The sequence below is a fragment of the Lemur catta genome, chromosome 13 (assembly GCF_020740605.2).
Source record: "Lemur catta isolate mLemCat1 chromosome 13, mLemCat1.pri, whole genome shotgun sequence".
Classification (NCBI taxonomy): Eukaryota; Metazoa; Chordata; class Mammalia; order Primates; family Lemuridae; genus Lemur; species Lemur catta.
The window spans coordinates 22,042,447-22,065,654 of record NC_059140.1 but is presented as its reverse complement, the minus strand read 5'-3'; the positions used below and the strand labels follow the sequence as shown (position 1 = coordinate 22,065,654).

At 38.4% G+C, this 23,208-nt stretch overlaps 1 protein-coding gene across 2 annotated transcripts in view; it reads left to right on the top strand.

Moving 5' to 3' along the window:
• The window catches only part of PCCA (propionyl-CoA carboxylase subunit alpha), a 364,494-nt gene that overhangs the window by 1,257 nt on the left and 340,029 nt on the right, over window positions 1-23,208 (top strand). For both annotated transcript variants that reach the window (XM_045567353.1, XM_045567354.1), the window contains exons 2-4: window positions 11,977-12,054; window positions 18,652-18,699; window positions 18,805-18,873. In XM_045567353.1, coding sequence (XP_045423309.1) covers window positions 11,977-12,054; window positions 18,652-18,699; window positions 18,805-18,873 — 195 coding nt within the window. The remainder of the gene's footprint in view (window positions 1-11,976; window positions 12,055-18,651; window positions 18,700-18,804; window positions 18,874-23,208) is intronic.

Below are 23,208 nucleotides of genomic sequence, written 5' to 3'. Positions count from 1 at the left end.
TTATTTGCTTTGTGTCAACTTCAGAATGCTCACTCACTGTTCTTTGTGTTGCCATACAGTTTATTGTTTAATATTTATTGTGCTATAATCTTTTCATCCGTTGGCCCTGTGAATTGCATTTGTATTTACATAGAAAGCAGTATGGTATGGTGGAAAGGTGTGGGCTTTGGAATCATACACATGAGGTTTTGTATATTGGATAGGTCACTTTGTTGGGTCTCATTTTCTTCCTTTTAGCTATTTTTTCCCCCACAAATCTTTACTGAGTACCTCCTGTGTTCTAACTCCAGGGAATGAATATGGTTTCTGCTTTCTTAGAAACTTTACTAGGAAGAAACAGGTAAGTGTAAAATGCTGTTAGGGTCCTAGTGCTACAAGAAAATTAAATAGAGGGATTTAACCAAGTCAAAAGGATTTTGGGCTCTATGTCCTAGATACTGTTCTGGTGCTTTACTTAAGTTAATTTATTCTATTCTCACAACAGTCATATAATCCCTATTTACAGAAGAGGAAAGCAAGTCACAAAGATTGATGTGACTTGCTTAAAGCTGTAGGAGCTAGTAAATGGCAGACCTAGGAATTAGAACTCCAGAACCTGTGCACTTAATCATACTATGCTACCAACAGTAAGGAAGTATTTATCTTCGGAAGTGAAAATTGAGACAAGTTTTGAAGGATAAGGTGACCTTTTCTAGCAAAGAGAGAAGACATGAGTGTTCTGTGTGAGAGAGCAGTGTGTGCAAAGGTCCTGTGGCTGGAGGGAATGACAAGTTAGAAGAACTGATAAGAGCCTACTGAGGCTCTGGTGCCATTCAGAGACTGAATGGTACTGGAAAGGTAGGCAGCAGTCAGATGATGCTGGGCCTTAAAGATCATGTTATGAGGTTTGGTGTTTGTCTTAGAGCAGTGGGCAGGGGGAAGCCATTGATGTTGGAGGTGGGAGGGATGACATTGACATTTTAGATTGGAGAGGCTGAGGAAGGTTGTTACTGTACTTACTGTTGTACACTAACTGTGTAGTATATAAGCTTTGATTTTTCTTACCTGGTTTCTTCCTTTTAATGTATCAGCAGAGACTGCATCTTGTCTGTGTTCTTAGCAGAACGTTTGACACAATAGGTGCTGCATTTGTAACAATAGAGTTGCCTTATGTTTGTGCCTGCAAAGAATTCCTCCTTGGGGTGGAGTTAGAAGCATCTCTGAAGTTCACTGTCACTCTATGGGAACTTGAGCTGCTGCTTGGCTTCTTTCCGTGCTTCCCTTCTATGAACTTGAAATGTGCTCTACTGAGTCTGTTTGAAGCTGAACCTTTTGAAGATTTTTAACCCCTCCCATCCCTCCCTCCAACTCTGCAAACCTTTTGGTTGGAAAGCAGGTAGCTAACTCTAGACTCTAGTCTGGAGAATTCTGACCAGTCTTTTAGCTAATTAACAGAGTGTTTATTTTTAGGGTATATGTAGAGTTCACTTTTAAGTCTTTGTTTTATATATCAGCTTTTTAAACACATTCTGTTTCAATACCTGTTTCTTTCTTCTGCCTGCATGTTTTCAGTGGCTCTAGGATGTTGGTTTTATGGTAATTGCTGCAGTTTTTATTGAACTTTATATACCTTATATGGTTTTCATGTATTATCTTTTATCCATGTTGCAACTAGGTCAAAAATCCCAATTTTGCATGAGAGGAAACAAAGCTCAGAGCAGTTAAGTAACTGCTTAAGGACACAGTTGGCTAAGGTAGAATTTAAACCTTAAATAAAATGATTCCAAAGCTTTGCTTTTCTAATTACAAATTTGGTCTCATTGTATGGTGCATTCATGAAGTTTGAATGCTTAAGTTCTATGTTCCTTAAAATCTATGATTTTCTTTTTAAATCAGTAAGCATGGAAAAGAATATTTAAGCTTATCTGAATCCTTTAGAATTGCCTGGGGGTTAATCTTTTCAACATGCTGATACATTTTTGACAGATCATTTGGGAAAAAAATCTTCTCAGTTTATTATAGAAGCCAGTTGATGGTATAATAAAATGTTTACAGACATTTATGTATTTATACATCTACTTTTTGAATTTCATTCTGTTCTTATGAGGTTCAGAACAGAGGTAATACCTGCTACAGCTCTTTTCTAAATAAGGGGTAAAGATGGTGACATTTTTTGATCAAGAGAATGGAAAAAAAAGGAGTTGTTTAAATTATTCCAAAATTTTCAAAATGTAAGTGGGAGAATAGGGATGAAAAAGGAAATTTGGGAAGGAAAAATTTTTTTTTGGATAGAAATATAGTGTTTCATGTTAAATATCTGGAGTTAGAGGCCCATAAGAGTCATGTTGGGGTTCTGGGAAGACAGAGGAGAATCAACGGCCAGTTTTTGGGTCAGGAATCCGAGGCAAAAATCAGAGTATGTGAACACTGAAGGATACAGTGAGTTAATATTTAATTGAATAAATACTCCATCTTATAACCCTAAATTAGGACTAAGAAGAAGAAGAGACCATAGGATTTAGAGAAACGGTTTGAGAGGAGCCAATATAGTGTAGTGTGTTACCCAAACCTGGAGAAGAACTTTCAAGAAGTAGTTAACATTCATTGGTTCATTTTTCTAGAGATCTAGCTATCTCTCAATAAGTGTTGCGAGCATCTTCTAAGTTCTAGGCACTATGGCATGTATAGAAGGAGCCCAAAGAAATTAAAACATTTTTCCTCCTCATGTCCCAGGTGCAGAGAGGTTCAGGAATAAAAATAAAGATTGATGAAAGAATTTAAGACCTTTGGTCTTTAATGAGAATAATTTTAATAGCATGGTGAAATATCATATTTAGAAATATTGTGTTTGTTTTGAAGATACTCTCCAATAGTTGAAGCAAAAATATACTTTTTTGAAAGAAATGTATTGCATGATTTAAAAAATTGGTTATTTTGAGTGCCTGTTGACATTTTAATTTTAAAAAGGACCATAAACTATGATGAAATCAACATAATCAGATCAAAATAAAAGTTAATTTCAAAAATGTTGGAAGATACAGACTTCTAAGTTCTTTTTTTTTTTTTTTTTTAAGACAGAGTTTCACTACTCTGTTGCCCGGGCTAGAGTGCCGTGGCGTCAGCCTAGCTCACAGCAACCTCAAACTCCTGGGCTCAAGCAATCCTTCTGCCTCAGCCTCCCGAGTAGCTGGGACTGCAGGCATGTGCCACCATGCCTGGCTAATTTTTTCTGTATATATTTTTAGTTGTCCAGATAATTTCTTTCTGTTTTTCTTTTTAGTAGAGATGGGGTCTCGCTCTTGCTCAGGCTGGTCTCGAACTCCTGAGCTCAAACAATCCACCTGCCTCAGCCTCCCAGTGCTAGGATTACAGGCGTGAGCCACCGCACCCGGTCCAGACTTCTAATTTCATTCAGGAAAATTAATACAGCATCCATGTATTCTCTTTGGTATTCGTTACTCAGGAAACCATTGGTTTCCTAGGGCTGTTGTATGAATGACCATAAACCTGGTGGCTTAAAACAAGAGAAATTTGTTTTCTCACAGTTCTGGGGTCTAGGAGTCTGATATCAAGGTGTCAGCAGGGTCACATTCCCTCTGAAATGTCTAGGGGAGGATCCTTCCTTGCCTCTTTGAGCTTCTGGTGGCTCCAGGTGTTTTTGGCTTACGGCCACATCACTCCAGGTTCAGCCTCTGTCTTCACATGGCCGGCCTACTCCTTCTCTCTGTGTGTCTTCCTCTCTTCTTCTTTTATAAGGACACTTGTCATTGGACTTAGGACCATGACAGGATCCAGGATGATTTCATCTCGAGATCTTTAACTTTGTTATATTTGCAAAGACCCTTTTTCATAGGTTCCAGAACATGGATGCATTATTTTGGGGGCCACCGGTCAATCCACCTATACCTACTATGTGCCAGAGAGTATTTAGAGCTGGGGATATAATATTGAATGTTTCTGTCCGCATCATGGTTATATTTGAATATAGAGGAGACTGAAGCCTGGCACAGTGGCTCACGCCTGTAATCCTAGCACTCTGGGAGGCCGAGGCGGGTGGATTGTTTGAGCTCAGGAGTTCGAGACCGGCCTGAGCAAGAGCGAGACCCCGTCTCTACTAAAAATAGAAAGAAATTATATGGACAGCTAAAATATATATAGAAAAATTAGCCTGTAGTCTACATCCCTGTAGACTACATGCCTGTAGACTACATGCCTGTAGTCCCAGCTACTTGGGAGGCTGAGGCAGGAGGATCACTTGAGCACAGGAGTTTGAGGTTGCTGTGAGCTAGGCTGACGCCATGGCACTCTAGCCTGGGCAACAGAGTGAGACCCTGTCTCAAAAAAAAAAAAAAATAGAGGAGACTGAGAGTGTTCACATAAATAGAGAAGTTCAGAGTGGTAAGTGCTCTGTAAGGAAAAAATTAGGATAATGGGATAGAGAGTGATAGTGTGCTGCGGGTAGGGATACCTACCTACGGATAACAGGGGAGACATTTCTGAGCATATGTCATTTGAACGGAAAACCGAGAGAGCCCACTCTGTACTGATTTAGAGGACTGGCACTCCAGACCAAGGACTGCCAAGGCAAAAGCTCTGAGGTGGGATTGCATTTGACATAATCAAGGGATGTGCCCGTCTGGTTGGAATGAACTGACTGAGGGGGGTGCTAGGAGATGAGATGGGGGAGGTGGGCAGAACAGAGTCATCTAGGGGCTTGTATTTAGAATTTATCTAGGAACAGGAGTCCATTTGGACAGAATTTTAAGCAAATTGGATTTACATTTTGGATGATGATTGTGGCTACTGTGTGGAGAATCTTAGTAGGGGTGGGAGTGGGCTGTGTCGGGCAGCAGGAGTGGAAGCAGAGAGCCCAGCAGGAGGCTATTGTGGAAGACTGAGCCAGAGCTGATGGTAACTTGTGCTAAGGTGGCAGTGCTGGCGTTGGTGAGAACTGGTCAGTTGGGGTATACTTTGGAGCTAGAGCCAGTAGTACTTGCTGTTGGGTTAGAAGGGAGATATAGGCACACCTCATTTAGTGCTTTGCACTTTATTGTGCCTCACAGATATGGCATTTTTTCACAAATTGAAGTTTCATGGCAACCTTCAAACAAGGCTGTCAGTGACATTTTTCCAACAGCATGTGCTCACTTTGTGTCTGTCACATTTTGGTAATTTTTGCAGTTTTTCAAACTTTTTCCTTTATTGTGTCCATTAGGTTGATCTGTGATCTCTGATATTAATTGAATAATTGCTTTTGAATAACCAAGTTAACAATTCAAATTGTTAATTTGCATATTGTAATTGTTTTGGGGCACCATGAACCTTGCTCTTAATGGATAAATGTTGTGTGTGTTCTGACTGCTTCACCTACTAGCCATTCCTCCCTCCATCTCTCTCCCACTCCTCAGGCATCCCTATTCCCTGAGACACAACAGTATGGAAATTAGGCTAATTAATAACCCTACAGCTCAAGTGAAGGGAAGATTCTCACATCTCTCACTTTAAATCAAAAGCTGGAAATGATGAAGCTTACTGAGGAAGGCATGTTGAAAGGTGAGAAAGGCTGAAAGCTGGGCTTCTTGTGCCAAACAGTTAGCCGAGTTGTGAATGCAAAGGAAAAGTCCTTGAAGGAAATTAAAAGTGCTATTCCAGTGAACACATGAATGATAAGAAAGTCAAACAGCCTCATTGCTGGTATGGAGAAAGTTTGAGTGGTCTGGATAGAAGATCAAACCAGCCACAGCCAAATCCAGAGCAAGGCCCTAACTCTCTTCAATTCTGTGAAGGCTGAGAGAGGTGAGTAGGCTGCAGAAAAAAGTTTGACGCCAGCAGAACTTGGTTCATGAGGTTTCAGAAGCCATCTCTACAACATCAAAGGGCAAGGTGAAGTAGCAAGTGCTAATGTAGAAGCTGCAGCAAGTTATCCAGAAGATTTGAAGGTGGCTACGCTAAACAAGCATTTTTTGAATGGAGATAAAACAGCTTTCTGTTGGAAGAAGATGCCATTTAAGCCTTCCATAACTAGAGAGGAGAAGTCAATGCCTGGCATTAAAGCTTCAAAGGACAGCTAGGCATGCTGGTGTTCTCCTGTAATCCCAGCTACTTGGGATGCTGAGTTGAGAGGATCACTTGAGCCCAGGAGTTCAAATCTAGCCTGGGCAGCATAGCAAGACCCTCATGCCTAAAGAAAAAAAAATTTCAGAAGACAGGCTGATCAAAATGCTGTCAGACAGCATCACATACATGAAAGGAAGTTGATGCAGCAAACTTCATTATTGTCTTGTTTTTTAGAAATTCTCACAGCCACCCCAACCTTTAGCAACTACCACCCTGATCAGTCAGCAGCCATCAGTATGGATGTCAATGACCCTCCAACAGCAAGATTATGACTTGCTGAAGGCTTGTTAGCATTTTTTAGCAATAGTGAATTATTTAATTAAGGTATATACTTTTTATTTTTATTTTTATTTTTTTATTTTTTTTGAGACAGAGTCTCACTGTGTTGCCTGGGCTAGAGTGCCATGGCATCAGCCTAGCTCATAGCAACCTCAAACTCCCGGGCTCAAGCAATCCTCCTACCTCAGCCTCCCGAGTAGCTGGGACTATAGGCATGTGCCACCATGCCCAGCTAATTTTTTCTGTATATATTTTTAGTTGTCCATATAATTTCTTTCTGTTTTTAGTAGAGACAGGGTCTTGCTCTTGCTCAGGCTGGTCTTGAACTCCTGAGCTCAAACAATCCACCCGCCTCGGCCTCCCAGAGTGCTAGGGTTACAGGCGTGAGCCACTGTGTCTGGCTTGTACTTTTTTTTTAGACATAATACCAGTGCGTACTTAATAGACTACAGGGTAGTGTAAACATAACTTTTATATGCACTAGGAAAACAAAAAATTCCTGTGATTTTTTTTTTTTTGGTGATATTTGCTTTCTTGCAGTGGTCTGGAACTGAGCCTGAAATATCTCCAAGGTAGGCATGTATAAGGAAAGGAGGAATCCAGAATGACTCTTGAAAGGTAGACAGAAAAGGTCACATATTATATGATTCCATTTGTATGAAATCTCCAGAATAGGCTGAGCCGTAGAGATGGAAAGTAGATTGGTGTTTGCCCAAGGGCTGGGAGGAGAGGAGATGGGAGTGACTGGACAGTTAAGGGGTTTCTTTTTGGAGTGATGAAAAATGTTCTAGAATCCATAGTGGTAATGGTTCCATGCCTTGTGAACATACTAAAAACCACTGAGTTGTACACTTTAAAAGGTTAAGTTTTATTGTATGTGAATTACATCTCCCATCCAAGTACTAAGCAGGCCTGACCCCACTTAGCTTCTGCGATCAGTGGAATTGGATGCATTCAATGGCTACAATGGCTGTAAACGATTGTATGTGCATTACATCTCAAGTTGACTACCTAGCTGCTAGGTATGGTAGTGCTGTGGTCCCCAACCCCTGGGCTGCTGACCGGTAGTGATCCATGGCCTGTTCAGAATGGGGCTGCACGCAGGAGGTGAGCTGCGGGTGAGCAAGCAAAGCTTCATCTGTATTTACAGCCTCTCCCCATCACTCACATCACCTCATAACCTCCGTCTCCTATCAGATCATCGGGGCATTAGATTCTCATAGGAGCACGAACCCTACTGTAAACTGCGCGTGTGAGGGATCTAGGCTGCAGGCTCCTTATGAGAATCTAATGTCCCGATGATCTGAGGTGGAGCTGAGGCAGTGATGCTAGCACTGGGGAGCAGCTGCAAACACAGATTATCATTAGCAGAGTGGTTTGACTGCACCATAAATGTGGAAATTTGTCTTCCATGAAACTGTCCCTAGTGCCAAAAAGGTTGGGGACAGCTGTGGTACTGTGGTAGAGCTGGGTAAGGCTGAGGCTGGGAGAAAGAGCAAGACAGTAGTTACCTTGAAACACATTATGGTTTTTACAGGTGGAGATTGGCTTTAGTCTTATTCCACCGGGAGGCTCTAGAGCAGTGGTTCTCAAAGTGTGGTGTTTAGCCAGTGGCAACAGCATCACCTGGGAACATGTTAGCAATGCAAATTCTCCAGACCTGCCCAGTCAGAAAATCTGGGGGTGGACCCAGCAGCCTGTTTTAACAAGGCTTCCATGTGATTTTGATACACTGTAAAGTTTGAGAACTGCAGCTCTGGATCAGCACTGCCCCAAACAAATATAAGGTGAGCTGCAAATGCAATTAAAAATCTTCTAGTGCTCACATTGAAAAGGTAAAATGAAAACAAAAGTAAAACAGGATGCAGTTAATGTTAATATATTTTATTTTAGCCCAATATATTCAAAATATTATTTGAAGATGTAAAAGTTTACTAATGAGGTCTTCTACATATTTTTGGTACGAAGTCTGCAAAATTTGATGTGTGGTTTACTCTTTGAGCACGTCTGAATTTGCCCTCAGCATATTTAAAGGTGGCTAGTGGCTGCCATATTGGACAGTGCAGCTCTAGGATACAGATTAAGTGACTGAACTGGTCCCACCCTTAAGTGAGGGGACTGGCCCTTTGGAAGCTGTATCAGTCAGTCCTTGGCTATGTGCTGGTAGGAGGTAGCTCTTAGGCTTGATGGAGAACACCTGGATAGTGGAGGCCCATGGTCGAGACAAGGGAGCAAGTGTGGACCATAAGTCAATCAACACAGCAGCTGGGGAGGATCTGGGTGGGCACCAATAAATCTGCTACTGGTGGGCTGGAAAGAATGGCTTGGTTTCAGAGTCGTAGTGGGCTGCTGACGATGTAGAGTTAACATAGTTTCCTGGGGCTTGAGCTTAGTATGGAGGCAGGGCCCAGAGAATCTTGAGAGTTGGCCACCTCTCTCAGATATTAGGTGTTCAGCTTAGCTTTTGGCAGACCATGGAGACTGGGATGGTCTCTGAGGTTCTGAAGACCGAATAGTCAATGTCTGTTTGAAAGAAAAGCTGCGCTTCCACGAAAAAGCTGGATTTAGCTAAGTGTCTTCGGAGAGGGCATGCCCGCAGAAGGTCACTGTGGGCCTGTTAAAATGCTGAAAAAAATATTCAGCTGATGTTTCCAAGCTCTGTGTTATGAAACATGGAAGAGAGAACCTTCGCCTGGAAATTTTAGAGATGAAGCAATAACTAATGTTTACTTTCACCTTGGTGAGATCATTTTATGGCTCCATTAACACAGTTTTGAAGATAGTTTCTTTAAAGCGGAATTTATTCTGATAATGAATTCACCTGCAACCAGAATTGTTTTATTCGCCTGAATGCCACTGTGGATATGTTAGAAACAATAGTAGTTTTGGTTTTGGCTGTGTAAATTGTTCTTTAAGGTCATTGCTAGTGGATATAGCAGTTTTGACTGCCATGTAAGGCTGCATCTTGATAATAAAAGTAAGTGCTATCTTATAAAATGATATTTGTTTCCCTGTTTGCAGTGGCTGGAAGGCATGCATCCAGTTTGTCTAAAAGCTGTACCATTTCCCTTCCTTTTTTGGCTAACAGTTATTGTATGCTGACTGTAATATATATGTAAGACTGTGCTAGGCATTTTATACATTCTTATTTAATCTTTATAGCACCATTATGGCCTAGATAAATACTATTATTATGCCCAGTTTACAAAGGAGGAAATTTCCTATATACCTAACATTCGAACCTGGTTCACAATCAGCCTAGACCAGAACTCTTAATGAGTACATTCTTCTTTAATGGTAACTCCCCAATGGTTCTGGTATAATTTTAAGAAAGAAGGGGACAGCTGAATACTTGTACATAGTTTTTCTGTAATACTTTACATGTTTTTGGCACTTTACTGTTTATAAAGACTCATTTATCCTCTCTAGGAAAGCAGGGAGGTGTTGTCACCTACATTTTATAGATGGAAACTGGGGCCCAGAGAATTGATTTGCTCAATGCCTCTTAGCTACAAAGCAGTGGAAGTAGGAGTTGACACAGGTCTTGAGCTTCTGAGGGTCATGCCACTGCCCATGTGCCTCACTGTTAGCTGGTGTTTCTTTCCTAAGTGTGGAAAATATAGGAAATTTGTTCCTGAGGAAGAGAACCAATGACTGTATGTTACTGGGAAGTTATTTTGCACACCTTGACCCTTCTCCCTTTGGCTGTGATGGGCTAAATAGTCTTTATAAATGTTGCTGATTAAAGTTTTTCCTCGAAACCTTTGTTGCTAGGAAGTATTTTAAAAGAATTTTGGACTGGTCATGTATCCACTTGGGTATGTGCTTAACAAAAGCAACAAACCTTAAAATTCTGTGTAGCGGTTCAAATTAGCAACTTTGTACTTTCTTGTTCCCTGTATTTAGAAAAGAAACTTTATGTTGTAGCTTTACAAAAATTGTCAGAGTTTTGACCTGGATTCTTCACTTTTAGGTCTGCTAGGAGTGAATAGGAACAGTGCCTTTGTGGATCTGACTGTGGTTACAGAGTTCTGTAGCTTGTACAATTTCTAATTCTAGTTATTGGTTAACCAGGGGCATCTATTTTTTTTTTTTAAACTTTGGGCCACATTTACAAATTCACATGTGTACAAGCTGTATGGAACAGCAGATCATATCTTTTAGTAGATAATACAGGGTGTCCTAAAAGTCGCTATACATAGGGAAAATGGGAAATAATGAATATTTTGCAAATGAAGGTACATTTGGCTAGAATTTCCCATTTTCTCTATGTATGGCGACTTTTGGGACACCTGTAGTGTAAGTGTGGGAGGTGCCACTGTTTTTATTATCTCAAAGTAAGAAAGATGTTAACAGATCTATGCTTAAATCTTATAACCATTACAACCTTGCCCTGTGACCTTTGAAAAATTAAAGTCCTTAGGACTCAAATTTCTCATTTGTAAAGTTGGGGATAATACTCTTTAACTCACAGAGATGTTTGAGGGAATATACAAAAGATTGTCTTGGTCTTTAGTAGGGACATAATAATAAATTTCCCATTCTCAGTTAATTGTTCTTCTGCCTTTTGCTTGGTAAAGGCTTTATTTTATAAACTGTATCTTTAATATCTATTACCTTCACTTTTGTAGGAGATTACATTTTATAATTGGGGGTTTGATACTTAAAAAAAATAATTATATAAATCTGTGGTCCACTTCACGACCTGTTGGGGACTGGGCTACAGAGTAGAGCTCTGCCGCTGGGCTCCCTGCCCGTCCGTCTGTGGAAAAACTGTCTTCTACGGCCCCTGGTTGCTGGTGCCAAAAAGGTTGAGGACTGCTGGTATAAATCTTTGAGTTCATTTTAAAACGTTGCTGTAAAAACATTTTGTTTCTTATTTGAGTTGTTATCCTCTTAGAAAGTTCGAAGAGGATGCATTGGCTTTCACTGATTTTTTTTTCCCCCTTCTCCATTTTTTGCATGTAGTTTTATCGGTGGCTACTGGGTAAATCGTTTGCTTAAACCTTGGCTATAACTTTTATTAGTCATTTTTATTAGTCATTTGTGAAGATATATTTTCTCCACAAACATTTTAATGAATTAGAAGTCAACCTGATTATTAGTATTATTACTTTTTCATATCAGCCAAACCACTGTTGTACAAGAAAATGTAAAATAAGAAATCATGCTCAAAACATTAAGAAATAAACAATAATATTTTATTATTTTCTGATCACTGTTAAAATTAAAGCTCCTTTAGGCCAAGGCTCTTTCTTGTTTTGTGTTTTATAAAGTTCTGTGTGGTCTGTGACATTTCTGACCCAGCTCTATCATTCTGTGTGATCAGAAAGACCCTTCTTCAGATTTGTTTGGCCTATTGACTGTTCCTGTTATACTTTTCTGGAGATTGCTTTCATGCCTTTGGTTTTCCTTGTGTGCCAAGGGGATGTGTCTGTAGTTACGATTTCCCTTTCATAATTATGGCGTATTGCTTATAACTACATATGTAGATTGGTAAAACATTTTAGCTAGAAGTGAACTGGAATAAGTACCCTGAAAAAATATTTTTAAGCCCATTCAAGTATCTGTAGTTTATTTCACTTTTGTTTTGTTTTGTAGCATGTTCCACGCTATTCAAGACAGCACTTAATGGTGTCCCGTAGTCTTGGTTCAATGGGATATGATCCTAATGAAAAAGTAAGTATTTAAAAAAATACTCTCAACCAGGTTATAATGGTTTTAGTTTTTTATCTTCACACTATGTTCAGTGGACAGATGAAGTTTTGTTCCTGCTGGGCACTCACTGCTCCAGCATCATAGGTTTTATAGGTGTTCAATCTTTGTTCCTTTTTTTCATTGTGAACCACTAGCTGAGTCTTTTTAAGTTTGTATTTGTATCTATACCAAAAATTGAATACATTTGCAACATGTTTCCCTTGTTTTCAGCAGCATACTAATACAACATTCTTTCTTAAAGACTGGGCAATTGAGAGATTTTTATTAAACTATTGAGTTTTTGTTTTTTTACTTAATATTTATGTGATTCATTTGGATTGAAGGCAAGTATGCATATTGTAAATTTTGGTACAAGGGAATTCCAACTAAAATTTTGATATATGATAATGTTTGAACCTTGTGATAGGAAAGATAAAGGGACTACAAGAGGTGATTAGAAATAAAACATGGTTTAGTGGCAATGAAGGCATCAAAGAGGACAGGTTAAGAGTTTTGGTTAAGAAAAGATTGTTCAAGGTGAATGTCATGAAAGTAGAAATGATATGAATGATATTTGGGAATGACATAACTGAGATATCTTCTGAATCATCTGCTGAAGTGCACAAAACTACTTTCCAGATTTCTTTTGAATCCGGAGGCTTGGAGGAATCCGTCCAGTCCAATAGAAATAGTGTGAAACACAACTGCAGGGCAAATGTAACTTTTAATTTTCTGATAGCCACATTAAAAAGTAAAAAGAGTCAGGTGAAATTAATTTTAATAATATAATCTCAATATCTAAAATGTTATTTCCATATATATTCAGTATAAAAAATATTAATGGGACACTTTATAGTCGTTTTTTTTGTACTAAGTCTTCTAAATTGGGGACATATCAGTTTGCTTAGCCACATTTGTAGCCTCATATGGTTAGTGGCTATTGTATCGGATGGTGCAGAGCTAGATCAATTAGCTATGATACACTCCCTGTTATGAAAGCTGTAATTTTAAAATTTCATCATAGACGATATGCTTTGGGGTTCACGTGTATATGTTTGTGCACACGTGTTGCATTCCAATCTAGAGGTAATCAGCTATCCTATTTGGGAACACTCTAGGAGTGGCAAGCTAGCATTTATTGAAGAGGCTACATTTAAGTGGTTTAGCCATCTTTCTCCCTACAGACATTCGTAGCCTTCCTCATTAGTAAAATGGGCATTAGAAATGAGCTATCACTGAGGAAATTAGAAGTATTCAAGATATGTGTTGTTGCCTATTTTAGAGAAATTCTCTGCCTTTTTATTAACAAAATATAACAATCTAGTTGGCCTTTTATTCTTTACCTTTAAGGATAATACCCAGGCTTGATCTCTAAATGAAATAGTCCTGTGTTCAGCCACTGTTGTAGTGGATTTTGGATGGCTTGAGTCAGACAGTATGGTTAGCCAAATCAGATTATTGTTCCTTTGTCTCAGGTGAACCTTTCCTGTAGGCTATTGGAGGAAAGTACAGGAAGTTGAAACTTTACTGAACTCACAGAGCAGGTTTTGAGATTCTTTCTATGTCTGTTAATGTTTGTATGTGTGGCAGGGTTTGGTCAGGGACTTGCTTTCACTATAACCTCATAGTGGAGTTACAGGAATAGCTAACTCACCTCCCACATTGGTAACTACTGATAATAACTAAAAATAAATGAATAAATTTGCATAACTATCTTAGTTTAGGACATGAAAGAGGTAAGAGAGATAAAGGGACTGGAAGTGAAATTCTCTTGGAATTCATTAAGCATTACAAAATATTTTGTCATAAATATCTGAAATCAAATCTGCTGTCTGCTATCTTTGCCATCTCCTTAATTGTGGAGAAACTGTGTGGTGCTTTAGTCAATGATGGATGTTTTTTTGGCACCCATTGGTAGTACAGGTGCATATTTAGACCAAGTTGCTGGCCTCATCCCTTACTTGAGGGCTGCATTTAATTGGACCTTTCTCTCTCCAGGGATACTGACCTGGTTTGTTTGTTTGTTTGTTTGTTTTTTCAGAGACAGGGACTTTCACCTGAGCAGGAGTGAAGTGGCGTGATCATAATGTCGGGATCATAGCTCACTGCAACCTTGACCTCCTAGGCTCAAGGGATCCTCCCACCCGAGCCTCCCAAGTAGCTGGGACTACAGGTGCACACCACCATGCCTGGCTAATTTTTAAAAAATTTTTGTAGAGACAGGGTCTCACTATGTTTCCCAGGCTGGTCGTGAACTCCAGTGATCCTCTTGCCTCAGCCTCCCAAAGTCCTAAGATTGTAGGCATGAGTCACTGTGGCCGGCTTGACCTGGTTTGTTTATTGTTACCATCCTAAGTGCAAGTAGGCTTGGTCTTTGGTAGTATATATGTTAAATAAATTGATTCTCATGTGAATCTGTTATTGACCCTTTCTTACTCCACATTTTGTCAGTGACTCAGATTAAGTTAAAATTAAACCAGGTGAAATTTAATCATTACTAAAAGTGTCATTTTTTTAACTTGAGTTTTGAAGTAAACTTATATCAAGTATGTTTATGAGAGTAAGCAAAATTTAACTTAATTTGCTTGGAAGAAGATCAGGGAGTTTCAGTAATCCTTAAGTCAATGTGAAGCAGTGCAGTACTCTGGTGTTCCTTCCATAACAAATGTGATCTTAGCTGGCATTCATAGCATAGTGTTTAGAGTTTGCATTATATTATACTCTGATCAAGTTAGGCCGTCGTGTGACTCTGACATGAATACCTGAATGTGAATTCTGGCTTTAACACTAGTTAACTTCGTAAGTGATTTAGGCAAGTGATTTGGCTTCACCAAGCCTCAGTTTTCTCATTTGTAAAGTGGAGATATTATCAGAACTGACTTCATGGGACTATTATGATGACAAATATCCTCATAGCTATTACATAATAGATAATGCACAGAAAGGATTTGTCACAGTGCCTGGTGTATTGAAAGTATGTGTCCTAAATGTCAGTTGCTTAATATTATCCTTAACAACTCAATTTTGCACATTTGGAAACGGAGACTTAAAACCAGGTAGTAAGTTTAAGCTGGGTGTCCTTCTCCAGAGCTGGTGGACTTACCCATTGTGCTGTACTCTTTCTCAGATGTGTTGAGCGACTGACTCATTGTCTGGAGTCCTAACATCATCATTCCAAGGAGTACCCAGTGCAGGGGGCCAGCTCAGCCCTGGTCTTGGTCTCTGCATGGAGCGAAGTGCCATCTGTGGCTGTATAGCCCAGCAGTGAAGATCTAAACCTAGGGAAGGGGAAGGGGGAAGGAGGGGTAGAGAGAGAATGCATTGAAAGGAAAATGACCTTAAAAAAAATTCTTAGGAAACTTTTTTTTACCTCAGATGACATCATTAGCACAGTTATATTAGTAGAATAGCTATTGCAAAAGTTATCTCTTCTGGTACCTGAACCACGCCCTGCCCCCAGGTCTTCAAGGATTCAGGTTCCTGATTTATAGTCATGATTGTGGGCTTCCCCTCCCCCCGCCCAGAGTGTCTTCAGGGTGCCTTATGAGTGGCTCTTCACATGCAGGATAAAGTCCCAGTTCCTTAAATGGTATAAGTCATTTCATCATCGGGCCTTTCTTACCCTAGCTTTATTTGCTACATCTCCCCCAAACATATTGTGTGGTTGAGTCATACTAAAAATTCCTTGTACTTTTTTAGTGCTACCCTCTTCTTCCAGTGTCGCTACCTTTACACTTGCCTTTGTACATGCTGTTTGAGCTGTCCCTTCTCTGTACATAGCATCCTGGACGTAACCTTATTAGAGCACTTAACACAATGTGTTGTGATTGTGCCATATCGCACATCAAAGGTATGAAATGCACTTGATATTTATCTATAGTTGTTGATGAAGAGGGGAAGTTTTAGACTTGGTTTAAATTGATTTGTATTTTTATTCTCTTATATGCATAACCTATCTGGAAGAATATACAGGAGACTGGTAACAGTGGTTGCCTTTGTGGCAGGGACGTAGGTGTCTCTTCAGTGTATCCTCTCTTGTACTTTTAGAATTCTGAACCTTATGCATCTATAATTAATTCAAAAGAAAATTTTATGCATGGAAGATTAATTGATGTGGTTAGCCCTATTGAGTTTGTGCACTAATTCGTAATACATTAACAGTACTGAATAGAGAAAATGTGTCAGGCACAAGTAATTCATTTTGTTATAGATTTTCCCCAGTTAGATGGGGGCACACTCCTAGATTCATAACTCTCTGGTAAGTGACCCAAAGAGGTGAAGAACAATAGCTATAGCTTATATGTAGTGAATATATATTAGATGCTAGGCACTATTCTAAACACTTTAAGGGTGTTAATTCATATCATTCTTACAACCTCTTGTGGCAGGTACAATTTTTACCTTCATTTTGTAAATCAGGACACGGGAGTCAAGAAGAATGACTTGTCATGGAAGAACATACAGAAGAACATGTGACAGTGTTGGGAGTCCAGCCTGGGCAGTGTGGCTCCAGACTGACTCTTAATTACTAGTCTGCTGCCTTTATTTTGATGTTTTTTTTAATTAAGAGGGTCTTGCTCTGTCACCCAGACTCCCAGACTGGAGTTCAGTGGCCTGATCATAGGTCACTAAAACCTTGAATTCCTGGCTTTAAGTGATCCTACCTCAGCCTCCCAAAGTGCTGGGATTATAGGCTTGAGCCACTGTGCCCAGCCTATTCTACTTGTTGGACAGAAATTACAATGGGGATTCATACTTAATCATTATACTTTTTTTTTTTTTTTTTTTGATGGAGACAGGGTCTCGCTCTGTTGCCTGGGATAGAGTACAGTGGCGTTATCATAGCTCACTGCAACCTCAAACTCCTGGGCTCCACCGATCCTCCTGCCTTAGACTCCCAAGTAGTTGGGACTACAGGCATACCACCATGCCTGGCTAATTTTTCTACTTTTTGTAGAGAGGGGGGTCTTGCTCTTGCTCAGGTTGGTCTTGAACTCCTGACCTCAAGTGATCCTCCCGCCTCCTGAAGTGCTAGGGTTACAGGTGTGAGCTACCACGCCCAGCAAATCCTCATAATGTTATCATAATTTGTTATATTTACTGTAACAATTGTTTAATGTGAAATTTACAGCAATGGTGTTTGTGGTTCCTTTATCAGATGTCTGTTTAACGCTTAATATAACTTCACATTTTTGAATGCAGTTCAAGAAAGAATAAACATTGTTTTCTTGGGATATACTTACAGTTTAACAGGGATTTGCCATGACTGTTAGGCTACAGAAAAGTAGATGATTTTACATTCTCAGGCCTGAGGTGAGAGTAGGGTATTTTAAGGGCCCATATAAGCAAGGCTTTCAATGGCTCAGGGTTTTATCAAATTAGAAGTTTACCAAATTTTAAGGCAGAGGCTTGTCTCAGGTTGGTGGATTAAGGCATGTGTGATTTAAAGGTTAAACCAAGACTTTGAAAGCCTTTTCCAATTCTGAGATTCTGGGCTTTCTCCTGTAGGTTAAAATACTGCTCTTTACCTTTTGGGTACAATGTACACTGTTCAGGTGATGGGTACACTAAAAGGCCAGACTTCACCACTATACAGTTCATCCATGTAACCAAAACCACTTGTACCCTAAATCTATTGAAATTAAAAAAAAAAAAACCTTGCTCTAAGTTATATAAGAGTATTTTTGAAAAGATCATATATAACTCTAACTTTTCTTGTAGAACTATAACTAAAACTTTTTTTATAGTTCCATTTAACTTATAACAATTCATTAACCCAGAAATAACTTTATACTAATATACATTGCATCTAAATTATTTATAATTGTGTTTTTTAAAAAGATTAGCCTATATAATTTTAGAGTAGGAAGAAAACCTTATCGAATCACTTTTCATTGGAGTGCTATCACTTTATATATGTGGAAATCAGCACCTACAGAGATTGATTTGCTTAAAGTCAAATAGGTCAGTAGTGGCAAAGGTGGGCTTGGGATTTAGGTCATGAGATACACACAGGATGGACATTCTCTTTCTATTATTTGGCCTCAGCTGCTTCAAAATTTTATGGTTATTCAAATAGGATAACCTGCTTAATCTGAACATTTTTGGATATAAGCACAATTGTTCTGAATTATTGAAAATATGCCCCAACCCAACAGAGATGGCATATAAATTATACAGTATTGGACTGTCCTTTGAAAAACAATTTATGGCACTTAGAATTTTCCAGAACTTAGAAAATAAATTGTCAAGCAATTTTGACAAAAGTTTTTTAGTGTTCTGAAATATCATTTGAAGATTTTCTCTTGGTAAGAAAATTTATAGACACCCCTTTCGTCTGCTTATGAATAAATTAACCTAGGCAATTGATGCTTTAGCAAAGTAATTATAGGTCCTGAGCCTACCATATGAGTTTAGTAGCTCCCTGGTTGTAAATCAACATATTATTTATAGTATCTAATATTACTGTAGGAAATAATGTTCATTAGGATTGTATTCATTGTTAATTGTGGAAAAACTTGGTGTTTCCTGGTCCCAAAGTAAGAGTAACAATTTCTAATGTGTTTTTTCTTTCTTCAGACTTTTGATAAAATTCTTGTTGCTAATCGAGGAGAAATTGCATGTAGGGTAAGTAGAAATTTAATTTTATTTTCTATTTTACTCTATGAAATTGATTATTATTAAATACTTTGAAACGCTGTTAATAGATAACATTGATGTATTTTAAAATAGGTTATTAAGACTTGCAAGAAGATGGGCATTAAGACGGTTGCCATCCACAGTGATGTTGATGCTAGTTCTGTAAGTATATTTTTGCTTCGTTTAAATCAGGACTTAATTTTAGGTCAGGTAGAAAAAAAGTGAAAGATAGATTTTTTTTCTTGGCCTTCAAAGGGTATGTTCAATTTTTAAAACTATTTAATTGTTCACTGTTGTGTTAAGGAAAATGGAAGTATCACAATGTCTTCCGTATGTGTCTTAACTACTTTTTTCCCCAAAGCTTTAAAAACCTATAATAGGCTGGGCGCGGTAGCTCACGCCTGTAATCCTAGCACTCTGGGAGGCCGAGGCAGGTGGATCGCTCGAGGTCAGGAGTTCGCGACCAGGCTGAGCAAGAGTGAGACCCCGTCTCTACTAAAAAAATAGAAAGAAATTATCTGGCCAACTAAAAATATGTATACAAAAAAATTAGCCGGGCATGGTGGGGCATGCCTGTAGTCCCAGCTACTGGGGAGGCTGAGGCAGTAGGATCGCTTAAGCCCAAGAGTTTGAGGTTGCTGTGAGCTAGGCTGACGCCACGGCACTCACTCTAGCCTGGGCAACAGAGTGAGACTCTGTCTCAAAAAAAAAAAAAAAAAAAAACCTATAATAGACCAAAAAATTGCCATGCTGATTGCTGGTTACCAGCTAGATTTAAGCAAAACATGAGAAAGTGAGATTCAGAGATGAAGGAAATGTTTGCAAGAGTGCTGCCTTAGGAGAGCACGCTTCCTCCTGGCGTAACTCCAGTATCACTAAGGGAATGCTGTAATTGTTTAACCTTTCCTAAATGCATCAATGTATTCAGCTGAAAATTTGATAAATGAAAGATAGTTTAATACTAATTGGACGTGAAGAAAAGAAGGTATAGCATTAAGTAGTAAATGATATATAATTTTATTTGGCATTTTTAATATAGCAGGCCTTTTTAGCAGTAATAAATTACAAATGGGTAGGAAAAAAATCCCATGGGAAAAGAATATAAGTTATTGGATCTTTGTGGAAGGAAATATAAGTAGTTGTACTGTAATGTAAATTACTATTTTTCAGTTTTTCATACTTTTGATAACGAAACACTTGGGTATTATCAGCTTTTATAATACAGTCATGTACTGCTTAACAGTGGGGATGCATTCTGAGAAGTGCATCAAGTGATTTTGTTGTGTGAACATCACAGAGTATACTTAAACAAAACTGGATGGTATAGCCTGCTACATACCTAGGTTATGTGGAGTGGCTTTTTGTTCCTAGGGTACAAACCTGTATAGCATGTTACTGTACTGCACGCTGTTGGCTGTTGTAACACGATGGTAAATATTTGTGTATTTAAACCTTTCTTTCTTAAAAAAAAAAAAATAAATAAACCTTTCTTAAAAAAAGATAGGTTTTTCTATCATAGAAAAAGTATAGTAAAAATACAGTCTAAAAGATAGATGGTAGACTTGCATAGGGTACTTACCACTAGTGGAGCTTGCAGGACCAGAAGTTGCTCTGAGTGACTGGTGAGTGAATGTGAAGGCCTAGGACATTACTGTACACTACTGTAGACTTTATAAACGCTACACACTTAGGCTACATTAAATTTATAGAAAAATATTTTTCTTTCTTCAATAACAAATTAACCTTAGCTTACTCTAACTTTTTTACTCTATAAACCTTAATTTTTTAAACTTTTTTACTCTTCTAATAAAATTTAGCTTAAAATGCAAACACATTGTACATCTGTACAAAAATGTTTTCTTTCTTTGTATCCCTATTCTATAAGCTTTTTCCTATTTTTAAAATTTTTGATTTTTTAAAACTTTTTAAGCTTTTCTGTTAAAAACTAAAACAGAAACACACACATTAGCCTAGGCCTTCACAGGATCAGGATCATCAAGGTATCGGTAGGCAATAGGAATTTTTAAGCTCCATATAATCTCACGGGACTACCATTGTATATGCGATCTGTTGTTGACTGAAATGTTGTCATGCGACACATGACTGTATTCTTTTTTTTTTTTTTTGAGACAGAGTCTCACTCTGTTGCCCGGGCTAGAGTGAGTGCTGTGGCGTCAGCCTTGCTTACAGCAACCTCAAAACTCCTGGGCTCAAGCGATCCTCCTGCCTCAGCCTCCCGAATAGCTGAGACTACAAGCATGAACCACCATGCCTGGCTAATTTTTCTATATATATTTTTAGCTGTCCAAATCATTTCTTTCTATTTTTAGTAGAGACGGGGTCTCGCTCTTGCTCAGGCTGGTCTTGAACTCCTGAGCTCAAACGATCCGCCCACCTCGGCCTCCCATAGTGCTGGGATTACAAGCGTGAGCCACCGCACCCGGCCACATGACTGTATTCTGATCTAGATTTAGAACGTCACTTTCCAGCCTTTTTACAAAACTAGTTTCAAAAGAGTTGTTCTAAGTTTTATGTCCTTCTCTTTCATACTTTTCCCAAAGCAGATGTAGTAGTTTTACATTATGGAGACTTTCAGCTACTTCGGGCTGAAAGTACTGGCAAGTATACCAGAGATGATAATACACAAGTGAGAATGAAATTTGCCAGGCCCCACAATGGGAGTACTGCATGATCAGTCAAAATGTTCTCTTAATATGACCTACGTTGAGTTAATTTCTGGAAAGAGATGATAATGATGGTTGGAATGTTAAAAGTTTAATTTAAAACTCAACAGTAGGGTCAAATTTGCTATGTGGTCTCTGCTCCAGTCTCAAGGAGGCTGAAAAGGTGAATTCTTCTGACAATATATTTTGCTTCCTCAACACATGATAGCTAAATGGCTTTATAATATCAGTAATATGAACAATCCATGCTATTCAGATGTATTAATGTTTTCAAGAGGTGAGCATTTTAAAGGTAATTTTGGGGAAAAAAATCTTACATGCTTCGTGTGTTAATTTCATAAGTTGAAATGTAAGTATTACTACAGTAGGAAAATACTATAACAATTGGTTGTGAAAACTATTAATTTTATGTTACAACTATTTTTTAATTAGTTAAGCAGGGAAAAAGATTAATATATACTACATATATTAAGTGGGAATAAGTCACACAAAGAAGGAAAGCCAATGAACTTATTAGCAAACAATTGATGTTTAATGGAAAAAAGTTGGCTTTTAGAGATGATAATGCAGTTTACTTCTATTGGTCCCCTGCCTGCAATGTGTTCTTCAAAATTGTCTTTGGTATTCCTGGCTCTTTGCTCTTCCATGTGAATTTTGGGATGAGCTTGTCAAATTACCCTCCCCTTCCCAATTTTTAGCTACTATGAACAAAGCTTCTGTAAACATACTTGTACAAGTCTTTTTGTGAACATGTACTTTCCTTTCTCTTGAGTAGATGCTTAGGAATGGAATTGCTGGGTCATAGAGTAGATGAGGGTGGCAACCTTTTTATGTTTGGATAGTGAATATATTTCTGTCTGGATAATAAATATATTTTAGACTTTGCAGACTCCTGTGGTCTCCATTGCATATTCTTTTTTTTTTTTCCTAAAACTGTTTAAAAATGTAAAAACTATTCTTAGTTTGAGGGCTATGCAAAAACAGTCCTTGGATTCGATTTGGCCCGTGGGCAGACAGTATTTTGCTGACCTCTAGAATAAATAAATAGATGTTTAACTTTATAATAAACTGCCAAACAGTTCTCTGATGTGCTTGTACCATATTATACTCCCACCAGAAATTGTCCTTGCCAGCACTTGGTGTTATCAGTCCTTTTCATTTTTGCTATTCTAGTGGTCGTGAAGTTACACTATCTTATTGTGCTTTTCATTTTAGATTTCTCTGATGAATATTCATGTTGAGTACCTTTTCATGTTTTTGGCCATTCATTTATATTTTTTTCTGAAGTGTTCAAACATAATGAACAACTTAAAAAGTAGAACAATGAATACCAGTATAACCTTCCTCTGCTCTAGATTCACCAGTTGTTAACATTTTGGCAATGTTCGCTTTATATCTCTATCCATATGCATATTGTGTGTGAGTCTTTTTTTTTTTTCTTTTTTGTCTAAACAGTCAAAGTAAGTTATAGACATTGTGGCATTTCACCACTAAATACTTCAGCATTCATCTTTTAGGAATAAGGATGGTTTTCTACATATCTATAATACCTATGAAACCTAAGAAAATTACCAGTTATTCTATAATATCATGTAACATGCTACCATATTCACGTTTCTCCAGTTGTCCCTAATTGTCTTTTGTAATATTTTTCTTTGATCCACAGTCCAATCAAGGTCATGAATTACATATTATTATACCTCTTTACTCTCTTAATCTCAAATGGTGTTCTGACCCTCCCTCCTTTTTTTCCATCATGTTGGCTTATAGATGTTCTGGATTTGTCTGATTATTTTCTCATGAAAAGATTCAG